The sequence below is a fragment of the Oncorhynchus tshawytscha genome, linkage group LG25, assembly GCF_018296145.1.
Source record: "Oncorhynchus tshawytscha isolate Ot180627B linkage group LG25, Otsh_v2.0, whole genome shotgun sequence".
In the NCBI taxonomy this organism is placed as follows: domain Eukaryota; kingdom Metazoa; phylum Chordata; class Actinopteri; order Salmoniformes; family Salmonidae; genus Oncorhynchus; species Oncorhynchus tshawytscha.
The window spans coordinates 15,412,571-15,432,734 of record NC_056453.1 but is presented as its reverse complement, the minus strand read 5'-3'; the positions used below and the strand labels follow the sequence as shown (position 1 = coordinate 15,432,734).

At 44.8% G+C, this 20,164-nt stretch overlaps 1 protein-coding gene across 1 annotated transcript in view; it reads right to left on the bottom strand.

Annotated features, from left to right (window-relative positions):
- Nucleotides 1-7,383: 7,383 nt before the first annotated feature.
- The window catches only part of LOC112224767 (inactive ubiquitin carboxyl-terminal hydrolase 54), a 44,990-nt gene continuing 32,209 nt past the window's right edge, over nt 7,384-20,164 (bottom strand). Inside the window, exons 17-19 of the mRNA XM_042306002.1 lie at nt 13,689-14,576; nt 13,364-13,536; nt 7,384-10,244 (exon numbers count right to left, since the gene is read on the bottom strand). Coding sequence (XP_042161936.1) covers nt 13,943-14,576 — 634 coding nt within the window. The 3' untranslated portion in view covers nt 7,384-10,244; nt 13,364-13,536; nt 13,689-13,942. The remainder of the gene's footprint in view (nt 10,245-13,363; nt 13,537-13,688; nt 14,577-20,164) is intronic.

Sequence of the window (20,164 nt, the reverse complement as noted above, 5' to 3'; positions counted from 1 at the left end):
TGCAGTGCAACCATAGCTGCGGGAAGACATTTTGAGTTTGGGGTGCTCTTCATAACAAAGCATTGCATGCTTCTACAGTATCATCGCATTTGCATAGAAGCATACAGTTGAGCAGAGGTATTTTTAGAATTTTCACAGGTCCTTTTTGGGGGGGTTGCATTTTATAAAACACATTTCATGCAACTCTACTTCATTTACATGACTGGAGACTTTAGCAGAAAAAAATGTTATACTACACATATGACAGAAATCAGTGTCTACTTTGACACTGACAAATGCAACAAATAGCCTAGGGCAATAAAAAGAGGGGAGACACACAGATTGTACAATATTAGGAGGAAATGTAGATTTTAAAGGCTGGGGTAGGCTATAAGCTACTAAATTAACTTTCCAGTGGCACTCAGTCACCCAATGATAAAGACGGCATGAATATGCCTAGGCTACTCACCAGTGATGGCCAACTTGGATGTGCTCATTCCAATAGCCTATGTCAAGATAGGGTACTTTGAAAAACAGAGCTGTTGGCTCCTCAGAGAAGGAAGGAGAGGACCATCCTCATCAAGTGAAAAAAAAATTAAATTCTAAAAGATTTGAAAAGTTATCCTTTTTAGATAAAACTATACTAAATATAAATCACGCCACCACCAAATAATTTACTAAAACACACTATTTTGCAAAGGTCTACTGTAGCTTCAACAGCACACTGTAGGGTAGTACCATGGTGTAGCCGGAGGACAACTAGCTTCCTTCCTCCTCTAGGTACATTGACTTCAATAAAAAACCTAGGAGGCTCATGGTTCTCACCCCCTTCCATAGACTTACACAGTAATTATGAAAACTTCCGGAGGATGTCCTCCAACCTAGCAGAGCTCTTGCAGCATGAACTGACATGTTGTCCAACCAATCAAAGCATCAGATAATTAATTTAGTACTGAAAACATAAACTGCAGCTAGCTAGCACTGCAGTGCATAAAATGTGGTGAGTAGTTGACTCAAAGAGAAAGACAATAGTTGAACAGTTTAGAACAAATTAATATCTTCCACAATGAAGAAGCAAAAGAGAGAGAAAGATTTCCTCATTTCTTTTCACTGACTTAGCTAGCAAATGCAGCTAGCTAGTTTAGCCTATTGAAACACCCTTCTCAAACAGAGGGATGCTATGTTAGCTACCTGGCTATGGCTGTCCAACACAACACTGGAACTCTTCCAAGTTAAGCTTAGCTTTTGCTTTTACTCATTTATTGCCACCGGTCAGTGGTGGAAAAATTACACAATTTTCATACTTGAGTAATAATAAAGATACCTTCATCGAAAATTGCTAAAGTAAAAGTGAAAGTCACCCAGTAAAATCTACTTGAGTAAAAGTATTTGGTTTATAATATACTTAAGTATCAAAAGTAAATGTATAAATCATTTCAAATTCCTTATATTAAGCAAACCAGACAGACAGCACATTGTTTTTTACATTTAAGGATAGCCAGGGACACAATCCAACACTCGGACATCATTTACAAACAAAGCATTTGTGTTTAGTGAGTCTGCCAGATCAGATGCAGTAGAGATGACCGGGCATTTTCTCTTTAAGTGCGTGAATTAGACCATTTCCCTGTACTGCTAAGCATTCAAAATGTAACGAATACTTTTGGGTGTCAGGGAAAATGTATGGAGTAGAAAGTACATTATTTGCTTTATGAATGTAGTGGAGTAAAATACAATTTTTTCAAAAATATAAATTGTAAAGTACAGACAGTGGTGTAAAGTATTTCGTTTTTTAAACTTTTCAAGTACTACTTAAGTAGTTTTTTTATATGTACTTTACTATACTATTCATATTTTTGACCATTTTTACTTGAACATTTTGAAAATGAATGAGTCATCTAACATGCTGTAATAGAAATAAGGCCATGCTCATGAAACGTCTACCGCCACTTACCTCATCTTAAACGTCACTTACTGGTTGGCTCAATATTGAAGTTGTTGAAAATACATTTGGTAGCTTCTACAGACAGATTAGTCTTCTCTTTTCAACAGTAGGCAACATTTGATTTCCAAACTAAGTTGTTCCCACCATTGTATTTAGACATTTCCAAAATGACTATTGTAGCTGCTGTTCACTCACAGAAGCAGTGAACAAAAAATAGAAAAACAGAAGCATAGAAATACAGTCCATAGAACGGACATTTCCATTTAAGTCAGAACTGGTAGCCATAGCAAGTGTACCCATGAGTTTATCAGTCAAACCAAATAAAAGTTGATTGGTCATGTACAGAATTTAGTAGATGTTATAGCGGTTATAGCAAAATGCTCATGTTACTAGCTCCTAACTGTGCAGTAAAATGTCAAACAAGTCCAGAAAAAATGTAATCAAGAAAATCTAAAATTGTCTGAACGAATCCAAATAAGTACCCAAATAACCGTGTATCAGTAATCCAAATGCAATCTAAGAATTATATGTTCAGCAGTAGATATACACTGAGTGTACAAAACATTAGTAACACCTTCCTACTATTGAGTTACACCCCCTTTTGCCCTCAGAACAGCCTCAATTTGTCTGTGCATGGACTCTACAAGGTGTGGAAAGTGTTCCACAGGGATGCTGGCCCATGGTGACTCCAATTCTTCCCCACAGTTGTGCAAAGTTGGCTGGATGTCCTTTGGATGTCCATTCTTGATACACACAGGAAACTGTTGAGCGTGAAAAACCCAGCTACACTGGCACACTCAAGCAGGTACGCGTGGCACCTACTACCATACTCCATTCAAAGGCACTTTCGTCTTGCCCATTCACCCACTGAATGGCACACATACACAATCCATGTCTCAATTGTTGCAAGGCTTAAATCCATCTTTAACTGTCTCCTCCCCTTCATCTACACCGATTGAAGTGGATTTAACAAGTGATATCAATAAGGGATCATAGCTTTCACCTGGATTCACCTGGTCAGTCCACGTGATGGAAAGAGCATGTTTTGTACACTTAGTGTGTTAGAGTGAGCTATGTCAAGAATCCTGTATATAAATAGCCAGTGTGTATAAAACAGTGTAACAAAAATGCAATGTACAGTAGTTGATACAGGTAACTACTAAAATAAAGAAAACAATGAGCCGACAGAGCCACAAGAACAGCTTCCATTGCCATGCCTGCACCCGCACCCCCTCTCTGGCGCTCAAGGGCACCAGGCTACTTTCAATCTACACACAATTCCCCAAATGACAAAGCAAAAACAGTTTTCAAAATTGACCTACGTATTCAGACCATTTACTCAGTGCTTTGTTGAAGCACCTTTGCTTTGGTATGACGCTACAAGCTTGGAACACCTGTATTTGGGGAGTTTCTCCCATTCTTCTCTGCAGATCCTCTCAAGCACTGTCAGGTTGGATGGGGAGCATTGCTGCACAGTGATTTCCAGGTCTCTCCAAAGATGTTTGATCGGGTTCAAGTCCAGGCTCTGGCTGGGCCACTCAAGGACATTTAGAAACTTGTCCCAAAGCCACTCCTGCGTTGTATTGGCTGTGTGCTTAGGGTTGTTGTCTTGTTGTAAGGTGAACCTTCACCTCAGTCTGAGGTCCTGAGCAGGTTTTCATCATGGATCACTCTGTACTCCGTTCATCTTTACCTCGATCCTGACAAGTCTCCCAGTCCCTGCAGCTGGAAAACATTCCCACAGCATGATGCGGCCACCACTGTGCTTCACCGTAGGGTGCCAGGTTTCCCCCAGACGTGATTCTTGGCATTCAGGCCAAAGAGTTCATCTTGGTATCACCAGACCAGAGAATCTGGTTTGTCATGGTCTGAGAGACCTTTACAGTAGGTGCCTTTTGGCAAACTCCAAGCAGGCTGTCATCTGCTTTTTACTGAGGAGTGGCTTCTGTCTGGCCACAATACCATAAAGGTCTAATTGGTGGAGTGCTGCAGAGATGGTTGTCCTTGTGGAAGGTTCTCCCATCACCATAGAGGAACTCTAGAGCTCTGTCAGAGGGGTGGCAGCATCATGCTGTGGGAATGTTTTCCAGTGGCAGGGAGACTAGTCAGGACCAAGGCCCTTCTCCCCCGATTGCTCAGTTTGGCCGGGCGGCCAGAGCTAGGAAGAGTCTTGGTGGTTCCAACTTCTTCCATTTAAGAATGATGGAGGCCACTGTATTCTTCAGGACCGTCAATGCTGCAGAAATGTTTTGGTACCAATCCAGTCTCGGCGCTCTACGGACAATTCCTTCGACCTCGTGGCTTGGTGTTTACTCTGACATGCACTGTCAACTGTGGGACCTTATATAGACAGGCATGTGCCTTTCCAAATCATGTCCAATCAATTGAATTTACCACAGGTGGACTCCAATCAAGTTGTAGAAACATCTCAAGGATGATCAATGGAAACAAGATGCACCTGAGCTCAATTTCGAGTCTAATAGCAAAAGTTCTAAATACTTATATAAATGAGGTATTTCTGTTTTTACACTACCTGTTAAAAGTTTTAGAACACCTACTCATTCAAGGGTTTTTCTTTATTTTTACTATTTTCTACATTGTAGAATAATAATGAAGACATTCAACTCGCGCGCATAGCACCCACCGGGTTTTCTTTCCCCCGCACGCGCGCTGTTTGTGAGTCTTAAAGGTTGGTCTTTAAAAGGCTGGAATACTTTCTTTCTTGACAGCATTCCATTTACACATATGGTAAAAGTCACCAACATCTAATTAGAAAGAACACACAAAGGGTCTTTATTCTTGGAGGGCTCAAGTGAGGACGAGGAATCTGAACGTGGTTCGCTAGAAGAGTGTCCGGTGTTTCAGCCTATGTAAAGGTGCCTATTGTATTTATTTGCAGCGCATACATGTTTCAGATTTGCAAAATAGATAACATCTTAAATATAATGCAAAGGCATTTTAGAAGCATTGCCTCTGTAGCTAATATCGGGAACATTCTTCATCGTGCAGGCTTCTAAACTCCCGACTCCAATTAATGCCAAGATAAACACTATCTTTCCACAACACACAGAGTCAAAAACGTATTTGTCCATGTGTTTACCTGGAATCCTTTTCCAACAGTCTTGAAGGAGTTCCCACATATGCTGAGCACTTGTTGGCAGCTTTTCATTCCCTCTGCAGTCTGACACATCTCAAATCATCTCAATTTGGTTTAGGTAGGGGGATTGTGGAGGCCAGGTCATCTGATGCAGCACACCATCACGCTCATTCTTGGTAAAATAGCCCTTACACAGCCTGGAGGTGCGTTGGGTCATTGTCCTGTTGAAAAACATGATAGTCCCACTAAGCCCAAACCAGATGGGATGGCATATCACTGCAGAATGCTGTGGTAGCCATGCTGGTTAAGTGTGCCTTGAATTCTAAATCAATTACAGTCAGTGTTACCAGCACCCCCACACCATAACACCTCCTCCATGCTTTACGATGGGAAATACAAATGCGGAGATCATCCGTTCACCAACATGTCTCACAAAGACACTTAAGTGGAACCCAAAAGCAGACACAGATGAGGAAACAGGGATGAATGAACCAAAATATTTGTTACACAGAGAGATATGGAGTGCAGATCTGGGGAAGCTCGGATGAGTTGCAGAAAAAACAGATGTGGAGACTGAGATTGGAGTTAGCTGAGTAGAACAGGGTAAACAGGTCGAGGGGAATCCAAGGTGGTGGTGGTGAGTAAAATCCAGAGCAAGGTAGTTGGGTGGTGAGATGTGGAACAGGAGACAGAGACAGAGCGGTAACTGCAATGAGAGGACAAACGGTGTCAGGCAGGGAAACAGGCACAGCAGAGTAACAGGATCGTGAATAATCATAAATGTCTAGAATCATGAACTGACTGAGCAGAGATTACAATCTGGCAGAGTGGAAGTGGCAGGACTGAGTATTTGTAGAGGTCTTGATTATGGAACGAGTTGCAGCTGGTAGGGATCTGCTCTGACTCCAGCACACCTGTCTCCAATCACACAGAGAGGGAGAGGGAGAGAGTGTACAGGGGGGGTAACTGCAGGTCAAGAAGACACCGGATGAACACCAGAAGGCGTAGCAGGAGCAGATGTGACAGACACGGCGGTTGGAACCAAAAATCTCCCATTTGGACTCCAGACCAAATAACACATTTCCACCGGTCTAATGTCCACTGCTCATATTTCTTGGCCCAAGCAAGTCTCTTCTTATTATTGGTGTCCTTTAGTAGTGGTTTCTTTCTAGCAATCGACCATGAAGGCCTGATTCACACAGACTCCTCTGATCAGTTGATGTTGAGATGTGTCTGTTACTTGAACTCTGTGAAGCATTTATTTGTGCCGCAATTTCTGAGGCTGGTAACTCTAATGAACCTCTGCAGCAGAGGTAACTCTGGGTCTTCCATTCCTTTGGCGGTCCTCTTGAGAGCCAGTTTCATCACAGTGCTTGATGTTTTTTGCGACTGCACTTGAAGAAACTTTAAAGTTCTTGAAATGTTCCGTATTGACTGACCTTCATGTCTTAAAGTAATGATGGACTGTCGTTTCTCTTTGCTTATTTGAGCTGTTCTTGTCATAATATGGACTTGGTGTTTTACCAAATAGGGCTATCTTCTGTATACCACCCCTACCTTGTCACAAAACAATTGAATGGCTCAAACGCAATAAGAAGGAAAGAAATTCCACAAATGAACTTTTAAGGCATGTGTGTTAATTGAAATGCATTCCAGGTGACTACCTCATGAAGCTGGTCGAGAGAATGCCATGAGTGTGCAAAGCTGTCATCAAGGCAAAGGGTGGCTATTTGAAGAATCTCAAATATAAAATGTATTTGTTTAACACTTACCATATGTGTTATTTCCTAGTTTTAAAGTCTTCACTATTATTCTACAATGTAGAAAATAGTACAAATAAACAAAAACCCTTGAATGAGTAGATGTTCTAAAACTTTTGACCGGTAGGGTAATACATTTGCAAAAAAAAAAAAATGTGTCATTATGGGGTATGGTGTGTAGATTATTGAATCATTTTTAGAATAAGGCTGTAACGTAACAAAATGTGTGAAAAAGTCAAGGGGTCTGAATACTTTCCGAAGGCACTGTATGTACATATAGGTAGGGATCTCAGTTGTGTTAAGATTCTATTTGTATGGCGGCAACTCAACAAGCAGTTTGATATTTGGTGAGCGTGCTGCCCAAATTGTGGCTCTCTGGTGCAGTATTTTGAATGATTTTATTGATGTCTGTTCAGACAGGAGTATTACCATTAGCAACACCTCCAGCACCCCTACTTCGCGCAGCTATGGGCGAAACTGTGCAGGAAAGCCATTTTGCATAGCTAATTGCTCAGGTACAGTAGAAATAAGGCTGAAATGCCATGATACCCAGCCTCCTCCCTTCACATAGAAAGCAGCCAATGAGAAGACAGAGTCAGATGAGTGGTTACGCCCCATTAAGAGAGCAGTGGTAATAACTTTATTGCAAAAATACAGGATCCCTCTTTCCCTCGTTCGCCAAGCAATGATACCCAGTACCAACACACACAAACACCCTACACACACACAAACACATACAACTCGCTCTCTAAAAACGACTCCTAGCCCTCTTTCATCCTCACATCATCTCTATTTCACACACAAACAGTACATCATTTTATCTCCTCTCTATGTACTTTCTTTCATTCGCCATCGCTCTCTTTCTTCCACTCTCTCTTTGCATTGAATTTCCATTGACTGTTCCGAGCATAGTATACAGCCCTCGAACTCAACTCTGTACCCCGAAGCCAGTTCCACTGCATCTTTTCATTGTTCCCCTGTAATCAGGGACTGATTTTAGACCTGGGACACCAGGTGTGTGCAATTCATTATCAGTTAGAACAGAAAAATAGCAGGCTCCGGACCTCGTAGGGTCAGAGTTGAATACCCCCTGGTATACATTATCCCTTCTTACTACATAGTGAACCACTTCAGTACTATGTATGTATATGGTGCGAATCGGAAATCACACCCTATTCCCTATGTAGGGCTCTGGCCAAAAGTAGTGTGTAGTATATAGGGAGACGGGTGTCATTTGGAATCGAGCCAATGACTTAGTACAGTATTCAACAGCAGCATTTAATCACGTATCTTCTTGACTTAAATTCGTAAATAAAGCGTCCGTTCGTGGCGTGTCCACTTCCTGCTTCCTATCTGTCAGGTCAGAGGTCAAGGGTCAGGAGGGAAGGTTGATTTGCATAGCAGACTCATGCGCTACAGTTGGCTACATTCTCCAACATCCACAACACAAACAGCAACAAAATAATCAAATTAATAAATACATTTTTTTTTTTTAAATCACAATGTTAAAAGACAGACAGAGAGCTGTGTCTTTGTCTAAGTGCCAACCTTTGGTTTAGATACAACAATCATTTATCAGTTCTGTCTAGATCTCGTTCTGCACTGGCCATTGGTCTCCAAATAGGGATTAGTTATAATGTATTAAATGTATGTACTTATTATGTATATACATACATATTATATGTACATATGTCATAACATGTTCAGCAGGTTAAATCATATCATAACATTTTCAAGACATGTCAGTGTTATTCAGTTAGGGGTAAGTCAGAGAACCCTGTTATAACTAGAGCATGAGAGACAATACCTACAGTACACATATGAAGTATATTTATAATAAAGTGTAGTTCACCATTCATATCTGAGTAACATCAGGGTCAGAGCTGAACGGAAAGGTCCAGAAGAAGATAGAGAATCTCAGTAACTAAGAACCAATCATGTTAACCTGAGGCCTCAAATAAATTAGATTACATTTACCCTTCATCGAGTACACTTCAGCAAGTACCGTTCAGCTGGTACACTTTCCTAAGTACCCTTCAGCAAACACACTTCCCAAATGACAATTTAGCTCCCTTACCCTCGCTCGGTCAAAGCTCTCGCTCTCTCTCACGTTACATCAGGTGTGCAGAAGTTTGTTCCGTTTAGCTACCGTTATCTGTAAAAAAAAAAATCTATTCAATTTTAAAAAAGGAAAAAGGAAGGTAGTTTCTCCCGATAGAAATGGGAGAGCAGCGTTAGCCGTTACAACGGTCAGTCAGGTGACCTCCAGCTGGACACTTGTGAAGGTCACTCAATCCAGGTCCAGGAGGACCAGGCGTCACCACTAAAGTTATCAATATCTTCATTATTATCATTATTAGTATGAACATTCCATAAGGTCTTAATAACATACAGGTTTCATATATCGTTTTTCTGTACATGACTTTAGTTATTATTAGAGTTCAGTCTATACGTAGCTATGTAGGCACGTACGCACTGGTCCTGGGGTTCCCTTGGAAACAACATATCCAGGTGTGCTGTGCTGTCGTCAGACAGGAAATGCCCATAAAGAAAAAGGAAGAAGCCGTGGCTTATCGGTAACCCCCTCCTCCCCCTGTGGATCTTTCAGTCACCTCAAAGTTCCAGAGCCCCTCTGATTGGGGCAGATAAAGCAGGGAGATCATAGGCTAAACCTGGCTAGCTAATCTACTCCCCCCTTTATAGGCCCAAAGAGGGGAAGGCTAGCAGGATAATGTTCAGAGTCGGACTATATTAGGAGGCTAACAGGCTAGCAGGTCGCAAGCTAGCTAGCTAGAAGTGTAATTAGGTGAGTTTGTTGTTTTGGGTTTCAGAGTAATTCCTGCTGAGGGGGACTAAGAATGACTGCATAGACTGAATAGTTGAAGAAGGGCGGAGGGTGCGAGATGAGGGTAGAGGGAGGTTAGTAGACCACTGAGGGCCGGACGTGGGGAGAGGTGTGTGTTTGGGGTTGGGGGGGGGGGTCCTAGACCAACCCCCTATCGTGGCGTTGGGTGAGGTGCATGGCTGCTTTGGAAGATGCCTGTAGCGGTGTGGAGAGTTAGGACCCCGGATGTCTGCCCTGGGAACTGCCTTTAGCGGTGTCACGGGTAAGGACCTGCAAATAGCTGTCCTGGGAGGTGCCTTTAGTGTTGTGGAGTATTAGGACTCCAAAGAGCTGCCCTGGGAGGTGCCTGTAGAACTGTGGAGGGTTTGGATCCTATAAGGCTGCCCTGGGAGGTCCCCGTAGTGGTGTGGAGGGTAAGTAAGGACCCTAGACGTCCAATGTGGGATGTGCTTGTAGCGGTGTGAAGGGTATGGACCCCAGCGAGCAGCCCTGGGAGGTGCCTGTAGCGTAGATGCATATGGAGGCACGTCAGTGGTTTGAAGACCACTGTCTTAAGTGGTCTGAAGTCAGCTTCACCCCCGTCAGACACCAGAAACTCCCCGCGCCATTGGGCATCTCCTGCAGGGGGAGGGACAACACAGTGACGGACAGGCCCCAGAGGTGAAGGGTAAGGGGTCATGAAAGGACTGGGTGATGATAATTATGATAATGATGATGATTATGAAGACGAAGATACTGAAGTTGAAGATGATGATGATGACTAAGATGAAGATGGTGATGATGAAGATGATGATGGTGTAACAATACAGGGTCTCAGAGGAGATTAGGTAAGTAAGCAGAGGCACTGACATCTGTCTGCTTCACCTTCAGAAGGAGAGAGAGAGACGGGGATAGAGAGAGAGAGAGAGAGATGGGGAATAGAGAGAGAGAGAGAGAGAGATGGGGAATAGAGAGAGACGGGGGATAGAAAGAGACAGGGATAGAGAGAGAGACACGGGGAATAGAGAGAGAGAGAGACGGGGATAGAGAGAGACGGGGGATAGAAAGAGACGGGGATAGAGAGAGAGACACGGGGAATAGAGAGAGAGAGACGGGGAATAGAGAGCGAGAGAGACAGGGAATAGAGAGAGAGAGAGAGAGAGAGATGGGGAATAGAGAGAGAGAGAGAGAGGTGGGGGTTAGAGAGAGAGAGAGAGATGGGGAATAGAGAGAGACGGGGGATAGAAAGAGACAGGGATAGAGAGAGAGACATGGGGAATAGAGAGAGAGAGAGAGAGAGAGACGGGGATAGAGAGAGAGACACGGGGAATAGAGAGAGAGAGAGAGAGAGACGGGGAATAGAGAGAGAGACACGGGGAATAGAGAGAGAGAGACGGAGAGAGAGAGAGAGACACGGGGAATAGAGAGAGAGAGATGGGGAATAGAGAGAGATGGGGGATAGAAAGAGACGGGGATAGAGAGAGAGACACGGGGAATAGAGAGAGAGAGAGAGAGATGGGGGTTAGAGAGAGAGAGATGGGGAATAGAGAGAGACGGGGATAGAAAGAGACAGGGATAGAGAGAGAGACATGGGGAATAGAGAGAGAGAGAGAGAGAGACGAGGGATAGAGAGAGAGACACGGGGAATAGAGAGAGAGAGACGGGGAATAGAGAGAGAGACACGGGGAATAGAGAGAGGGAGACGGAGAGAGAGAGATGGGGAATAGAGAGAGAGAGACGGGGATAGAGAGAGACAGGGAATAGAGAGAGAGAGAGAGACAGGGAATAGAGTGAGAGAGAGAGACGGGGAATAGAGAGAGACAGGGGATAGAAAGAGACGGGGATAGAGAGAGAGAGAGACGGGATAGAGAGAGACAGGGGATAGAAAGAGACGGGGATAGAGAGAGAGAGAGACGGGGATAGAGAGAGACAGGGGATAGAAAGAGACGGGGATAGAGAGAGAGAGAGACAGGGATAGAGAGAGACGGGGGATAGAAAGAGACGGGGATAGAGAGAGAGACACGGGGAATAGAGAGAGAGAGAGAGACGGGGAATAGAGAGTGAGAGAGACAGGGAATAGAGAGAGAGATGGGGAATAGAGAGAGAGAGGTGGGGGTAGAGAGAGACGGGGGATAGAAAGAGACGGGGATAGAAAGAGAGACACAGGGAATAGAGAGAGAGAGAGAGAGACAGGGAATAAAGAGAGACGGGGATAGAGAGAGAGATGGGGAATAGAGAGAGAGAGAGAGAGAGAGAGAGAGAGAGAGAGACGTGGATAGAGAGAGAGAGAGACGGGGATAGAGACAGACGGGGGGATAGAAAGAGACGGGGATAGAGAGAGAGACACGGGGAATAGAGAGAGAGAGACAGGGAATAGAAAGAGAGAGACGGGGATAGAGAGAGAGAGAGACAGGGATAGAGAGAGACAGGGGATAGAAAGAGACGGGGATAGAGAGAGAGACATGGGGAATAGAGAGAGAGAGAGAGACGGGGAATAGAGAGCGAGAGAGAGACGGGGAATAGAGAGAGAGAGAGAGAGACGGGGAATAGAGAGAGAGAGACACGGGGAATAGAGAGAGAGAGAGAGACGGGGAATAGAAAGAGAGAGACGGGGATAGAGAGACGGGGGATAGAAAGAGACGGGGATAGAGAGAGAGAGAGACGGGGATAGAGAGAGACAGGGGATAGAAAGAGACGGGGATAGAGAGAGAGAGAGACGGGGATAGAGAGAGACAGGGGATAGAAAGAGACGGGGATAGAGAGAGACGGGGGATAGAAAGAGACGGGGATAGAGAGAGAGAGAGACGGGGATAGAGAGAGACGGGGGATAGAAAGAGATGGGGATAGAGAGAGAGAGAGAGAGAGACGGGGAATAGAGAGTGAGAGAGAGACGGGGAATAGAGAGAGAGACACGGGGAATAGAGAGAGAGAGAGAGAGAGACGGGGATAGAGAGCGAGAGAGACAGGGAATAGAGAGAGAGAGAGATGGGGAATAGAGAGAGAGAGGCGGGGATAGAGAGAGACGGGGGATAGAAAGAGACGGGGATAGAAAGAGAGACACGGGGAATAGAGAGAGAGAGAGAGAGACGGGGAATAGAGAGAGAGAGGCGGGGATAGAGAGAGAGATGGGGATAGAGAGAGAGAGAGAGAGAGACTGGGAATAGGGAGAGAGAGAGAGATGGGGAATAGAGAGAGAGAGAGAGAGAGACGGGGATAGAGAGAGAGAGAGAGAGACGGGGATAGATAGAGAGAGAGAGAGACGGGGAATAGAGAGAGAGAGAGAGAGACAGGGATAGAGGGAGAGAGAGAGACGGGGATAGAGAGAGAGAGAGAGAGAGAGAGAGGAGAGAGACGGGGGGAATAGAGAGAGAGAGAGAGACGGGGGGATAGAGAGAGAGAGACGGGGATAGAGAGAGAGAGAGAGAGAGAGAGATGGGGGATAGAGAGAGAGAGAGAGAGAGAGATGAGGATAGAGAGAGAGAGAGAGAACAGCAGTGTGATGGTATTGCAGATGAGAATTGGAGGTGAAAACAGAGATGCAGCACTACAACATGACCACTGGAGTGCAGCAGTGCCTGTGTGTGTGTGTCAGTGGAGGCTGCTGAGGTGAGGACGGCTCATAATAATGGCTGGAACGGGTGGAGCAAATGGAATTTGATACCATTCCACTGATTCCTCTTCAGCCATTAGCACGAGCCCGTCCTCCCCAATTGGAGGTGCCACCAACCTCCGGTGGCGTTTGCGTATGATAAACTCACAAAGCTGCGTGCTGCGGTGAGACGGTGGCGACGCGGGTTGATGACTGTGCCGCTCAGACTGCGGACCATTGTGCTGCTGCTGTCAGTCTGGTACACACTCCCCTCCGTGTTGGGAGTGAAGGAGCGGGCTGGCCCTCTTACCCCACACTGCAGGCTCCCGGCCGGGCTGCCACCTGCTCCCACGCAGGAGAAAAGCTGGAGGTCAGGGATCAGACACACTATATACACACATTGCTTCATACACACACTAGACACACAGCTACTGTACATACACACAATTTAAACATAAACATATACACACAACTACAATATGTACAGTATGTACCTCTACTTCCTGCCTGGAGACTGGCCCGGTATAGGAAGTCCAGCTCTGATAACTCTGCCTCCTCAGGGTCACAGGGTTCATGCTGTGCAGGGGCAGGCTGGGAGTTGTATTTTCTGTGGGAGAGGTGTGCCTTAATGGGGAGGCAGCGATCTGGAGGTGTGTCATATGGCGTAACCACGGCATCTGGGCGGTCCAAGCTCCAGGAGGACCAATGACTTGTGATGGTGTTGAAGGTGGAAACTTGATTGGGCCAATCAGAAGAGGCGGTGGGCGGGGAGGGGTGGGGCTGACTGCGGGATGAGGGGGGTGGGCGGAGGGTCAGACTGTTTGTGTGGGGGCTCAGGGTCTGTATACATGTGTGGGGAGTCCGTGTTTGAATGTGGGGGTCGTGTGTGTTGGGGGTCAGAGGGTGAATGTGTGTGTGAGGGGGTAGTGTGTGTGTCTGATATATCCCAGAGTCTGAGAGGTAAAGAGGGAAGAGAGATGGCCAGGTGTCTGCCTAGAGGTCTCACACACACCCCCCCGACCTGTAACAACTCCTCCAGCCTCACCCCCTGCCTTTCCTCACCCCTCCTCAACCGCTCCTCCTCCTCAACTTTCCTCAGTCCCTGTCCCCCGACCTCACTCATCCCCACATCCTCCTCCCTCCTGACCCGTTCTCTCCCCTCTCCCCTGCTAAAAAGGCTGTCTCTCCCCTCCTCAACCTGTGCTGCGGTGTTGTCGGTGGGAGGGGGTTGGAGGGATGAGTGGAGAGGGGTGAGGTTGGGGTAGGGTCTGTAGGAGAGAAGGGGCTGGCCAGGGCCCAGGGCTGCATCCTGGTAGACTGGCCGGACCTCTTCCCCCTCCTGATTGGGCGTCAGCAGTACTTGGAGCGGGCCAGGCTGTTCACTGATTGGGCGACAAAAGAAAGGGCGGGACAGAGACGCTCAGCAGCCATTCACAATCAGAGTAAATAAAGGATGAAACAAAAACACACTTCAAATGGAATGTGTTGAAACAAAAGCATCTTATGTCAGGCTCATGACTGTAATGTAGGATTCATAAAGCTATAAGGCACTTCATCATCTAGACACCAGTCAGCAAGCAAGCACACACACAAAATCCACCACCCCCCACATTAACTCTCTACATCTCCGCTGGCTCAGGAATTGCCCAGCAGCCTTTGCAGCAGTCGCCCATTAATCACAGCTCAATGTTGATCAATAGAAGAGGAGAGGAAAAAAATATAATAAGGGAATAAAGAATAAATGAGAGAGCAGTTAAGAACAAGAGAGAGGAGGAGAGGAAGAGTGGAATAAATAACCAGACAGAGGAGAGGAAGAGTGGAATAAATAACCAGACAGAGGAGAGGAAGAGTGGAATAAATAACCAGACAGAGGAGGAGAGGAAGAGTGGAATAAATATCCAGACAGAGGAGAGGAAGAGTGGAATAAATAACCAGACAGAGGAGGAGAGGAAGAGTGGAATAAATATCCAGACAGAGGAGAGGAAGAGTGGAATAAATATCCAGACAGAGGAGGAGAGGAAGAGTGGAATAAATATCCAGACAGAGGAGAGGAAGAGTGGAATAAATATCCAGACAGAGGAGGAGAGGAAGAGTGGAATAAATAACCAGACAGAGGAGAGGAAGAGTGGAATAAATAACCAGACAGAGGAGAGGAAGAGTGGAATAAATAACCAGACAGAGGAGAGGAAGAGTGGAATAAATAACCAGACAGAGGAGAGGAAGAGTGGAATAAATAACCAGACAGAGGAGAGGAAGAGTAGAATAAATATCCAGACAGAGGAGAGGAAGAGTGGAATAAATAACCAGACAGAGGAGAGGAAGAGTGGAATAAATAACCAGACAGAGGAGGAGAGGAAGAGTGGAATAAATAACCAGACAGAGGAGAGGAAGAGTGGAATAAATAACCAGACAGAGGAGGAGAGGAAGAGTGGAATAAATAACCAGACAGAGGAGAGGAAGAGTGGAATAAATAACCAGACAGAGGAGAGGAAGAGTGGAATAAATAACCAGACAGAGGAGGAGAGGAAGAGTGGAATAAATAACCAGACAGAGGAGAGGAAGAGTGGTGGAATAAATAACAAGACAGAGGAGAGGAAGAGTGGAATAAATATCCAGACAGAGGAGAGGAAGAGTGGAATAAATAACCAGACAGAGGAGAGGAAGAGTGGAATAAATATCCAGACAGAGGAGAGGAAGAGTGGAATAAATAACCAGACAGAGGAGAGGAAGAGTGGAATAAATAACCAGACAGAGGAGGAGAGGAAGAGTGGAATAAATAACCAGACAGAGGAGAGGAAGAGTGGAATAAATAACCAGACAGAGGAGAGGAAGAGTGGAATAAATAACCAGACAGAGGAGGAGAGGAAGAGTGGAATAAATAACCAGACAGAGGAGAGGAAGAGTGGAATAAATATCCAGACAGAGGAGGAGAGGAAGAGTGGAATAAATATCCAGACAGAGGAGAGGAAGAGTGGAATAAATATCCAGACAGAGGAGAGGAAGAGTGGAATAAATATCCAGACAGAGGAGGAGAGGAAGAGTGGAATAAATATCCAGACAGAGGAGGAGAGGAAGAGTGGAATAAATATCCAGACAGAGGAGAGGAAGAGTGGAATAAATATCCAGACAGAGGAGGAGAGGAAGAGTGGAATAAATATCCAGACAGAGGAGGAGAGGAAGAGTGGAATAAATAACCAGACAGAGGAGAGGAAGAGTGGAATAAATATCCAGACAGAGAAGAGAATAAATATCCAGGAAGAGTGGAATAAATAACCAGACAGAGGAGAGGAAGAGTGGAATAAATAACCAGACAGAGGAGGAGAGGAAGAGTGGAATAAATAACCAGACAGAGGAGGAGAGGAAGAGTGGAATAAATAACCAGACAGAGGAGAGGAAGAGTGGAATAAATAACCAGACAGAGGAGGAGAGGAAGAGTGGAATAAATAACCAGACAGAGGAGGAGGAGGAAGAGTGGAATAAATATCCAGACAGAGGAGGAGAGGAAGAGTGGAATAAATAACCAGACAGAGGAGAGGAGGAAGAGTGGAATAAATATCCAGACAGAAGAGGAGAGGAAGAGTGGAATAAATAACCAGACAGAGGAGAGGAAGAGTGGAATAAATAAAACCAGACAGAGGAGAGGAAGAGTGGAATAAATAACCAGACAGAGGAGAGGAAGAGTGGAATAAATAACCAGACAGAGGAGGAATAAATAACCAGACAGAGGAAGAAGTGGAATAAATAACCAGACAGAGGAGAGGAAGAGTGGAATAAATAACCAGACAGAGGAGAGGAAGAGTGCAATAAATAACCAGACAGAGGAGGAGAGGAAGAGTGGAATAAATAACCAGACAGAGGAGAGGAAGAGTGGAATAAATATCCAGACAGAGGAGGAGAGGAAGAGTGGAATAAATATCCAGACAGAGAGAGGAAGAGTAGAATAAATCCAGACAGAGGAGGAGAGGAAGAGTGGAATAAATATCCAGACAGAGGAGGAGAGGAAGAGTGGAATAAATAACCAGACAGAGGAGAGGAAGAGTGGAATAAATATCCAGACAGAGGAGAGGAAAGAATAAATAACCAGACAGAGGAGGAGAGGAATGGAATAAATATCCAGACAGAGGAGAGGAAGAGTGGAATAAATATCCAGACAGAGGAGGAGAGGAAGAGTGGAATAAATAACCAGACAGAGGAGGAGAGGAAGAGTGGAATAAATAACCAGACAGAGGAGAGGAAGAGTGGAATAAATATCCAGACAGAGGAGAGGAAGAGTGGAATAAATAACCAGACAGAGGAGAGGAAGAGTGGAATAAATATCCAGACAGAGGAATAAATATCCAGAGGAGGTGGAATAAATATCCAGACAGAGGAGAGGAAGAGTGGAATAAATATCCAGACAGAGGAGAGGAAGAGTGGAATAAATATCCAGACAGAGGAGAGAAGAGTGGAATAAATAACCAGACAGAGGAAGAGTGGAATAAATAACCAGACAGAGGAGAGGAAGAGTGGAATAAATATCCAGACAGAGGAGAGGAAGAGTGGAATAAATATCCAGACAGAGGAGAGGAAGAGTGGAATAAATATCCAGACAGAGGAGAGGAAGAGTGGAATAAATATCCAGACAGAGGAGAGGAAGAGTGGAATAAATATCCAGACAGAGAGGAGAGGAAGAGGAAATGGAATAAATATCCAGACAGAGGAGAGGAAGAGTGGAATAAATATCCAGACAGAGAGGAGAGGAAGAGTGGAATAAATATCCAGACAGAGGAGGAGAGGAAGAGTGGAATAAATAACCAGACAGAGGAGAGGAAGAGTGGAATAAATAACCAGACAGAGGAGGAGAGGAAGAGTGGAATAAATAACCAGACAGAGGAGAGGAAGAGTGGAATAAATATCCAGACAGAATAAATATCCAGACAGAGGAGAGGAAGAGTGGAATAAATATCCAGACAGAGGAGAGGAAGAGTAGAATAAATATCCAGACAGAGGAGGAGAGGAAGAGTGGAATAAATAACCAGACAGAGGAGGAGAGGAAGAGTGGAATAAATAACCAGACAGAGGAGAGGAAGAGTGGAATAAATATCCAGACAGAGGAGGAGAGGAAGAGTGGAATAAATAACCAGACAGAGGAGAGGAAGAGTGGAATAAATATCCAGACAGAGGAGGAGAGGAAGAGTGGAATAAATAACCAGACAGAGGAGGAGAGGAAGAGTGGAATAAATAACCAGACAGAGGAGAGGAAGAGTGGAATAAATATCCAGACAGAGGAGGAGAGGAAGAGTGGAATAAATAACCAGACAGAGGAGAGGAAGAGTGGAATAAATATCCAGACAGAGGAGAGGAAGAGTAGAATAAATATCCAGACAGAGGAGAGGAAGAGTGGAATAAATATCCAGACAGAGGAGAGGAAGAGTGGAATAAATATCCAGACAGAGGAGAGGAAGAGTGGAATAAATAACCAGACAGAGGAGAGGAAGAGTGGAATAAATATCCAGACAGAGGAGAGGAAGAGTGGAATAAATATCCAGACAGAGGAGAGGAAGAGTGGAATAAATATCCAGACAGAGGAGAGGAAGAGTGGAATAAATATCCAGACAGAGGAGAGGAAGAGTAGAATAAATATCCAGACAGAGGAGAGGAAGAGTGGAATAAATATCCAGACAGAGGAGAGGAAGAGTGGAATAAATATCCAGACAGAGGAGAGGAAGAGTGGAATAAATATCCAGACAGAGGAGGAGAGGAAGAGTGGAATAAATATCCAGACAGAGGAGGAGAGGAAGAGTGGAATAAATAACCAGACAGAGGAGGAGAGGAAGAGTGGAATAAATATCCAGACAGAGGAGGAGAGGAAGAGTGGAATAAATATCCAGACAGAGGAGGAGAGGAAGAGTGGAATAAATATCCAGACAGAGGAGAGGAAGAGTGGAATAAATATCCAGACAGAGGAGAGGAAGAGTGGAATAAATATCCAGACAGAGGAGGAGAGGAAGAGTGGAATAAATAACCAGACAGAGGAGAGGAAGAGTAGAATAAATATCCAGACAGAGGAGAGGAAGAGTGGAATAAATAACCAGACAGAGGAGAGGAAGAGTGGAATAAATAACCAGACAGAGGAGAGGAAGAGTAGAATAAATATCCAGACAGAGGAGAGGAAGAGTGGAATAAATAACCAGACAGAGGAGAGGAGGAAGAGTGGAATAAATAACCAGACAGAGGAGAGGAGGAAGAGTGGAATAAATAACCAGACAGAGGAGAGGAGGAAGAGTGGAATAAATAACCAGACAGAGGAGAGGAGGAAGAGTGGAATAAATAACCAGACAGAGGAGAGGAGGAAGAGTGGAATAAATATCCAGACAGAGGAGAGGAAGAGTGGAATAAATAACCAGACAGAGGAGAGGAAGAGTAGAATAAATATCCAGACAGAGGAGGAGAGGAAGAGTGGAATAAATATCCAGACAGAGGAGAGGAAGAGTAGAATAAATATCCAGACAGAGGAGGAGAGGAAGAGTGGAATAAATATCCAGACAGAGGAGAGGAAGAGTGGAATAAATAACCAGACAGAGGAGAGGAAGAGTGGAATAAATATCCAGACAGAGGAGGAGAGGAAGAGTGGAATAAATAACCAGACAGAGGAGAGGAAGAGTGAAATAAATATCCAGACAGAGGAGGAGAGGAAGAGTAGAATAAATATCCAGACAGAGGAGAGGAAGAGTGGAATAAATAACCAGACAGAGGAGAGGAAGAGTGGAATAAATATCCAGACAGAGGAGGAGAGGAAGAGTGGAATAAATAACCAGACAGAGGAGGAGAGGAAGAGTGGAATAAATAACCAGACAGAGGAGAGGAAGAGTGGAATAAATAACCAGACAGAGGAGAGGAAGAAGAGTGGAATAAATAACCAGACAGAGGAGAGGAGGAAGAGTGGAATAAATAACCAGACAGAGGAGAGGAAGAGTGGAATAAATAACCA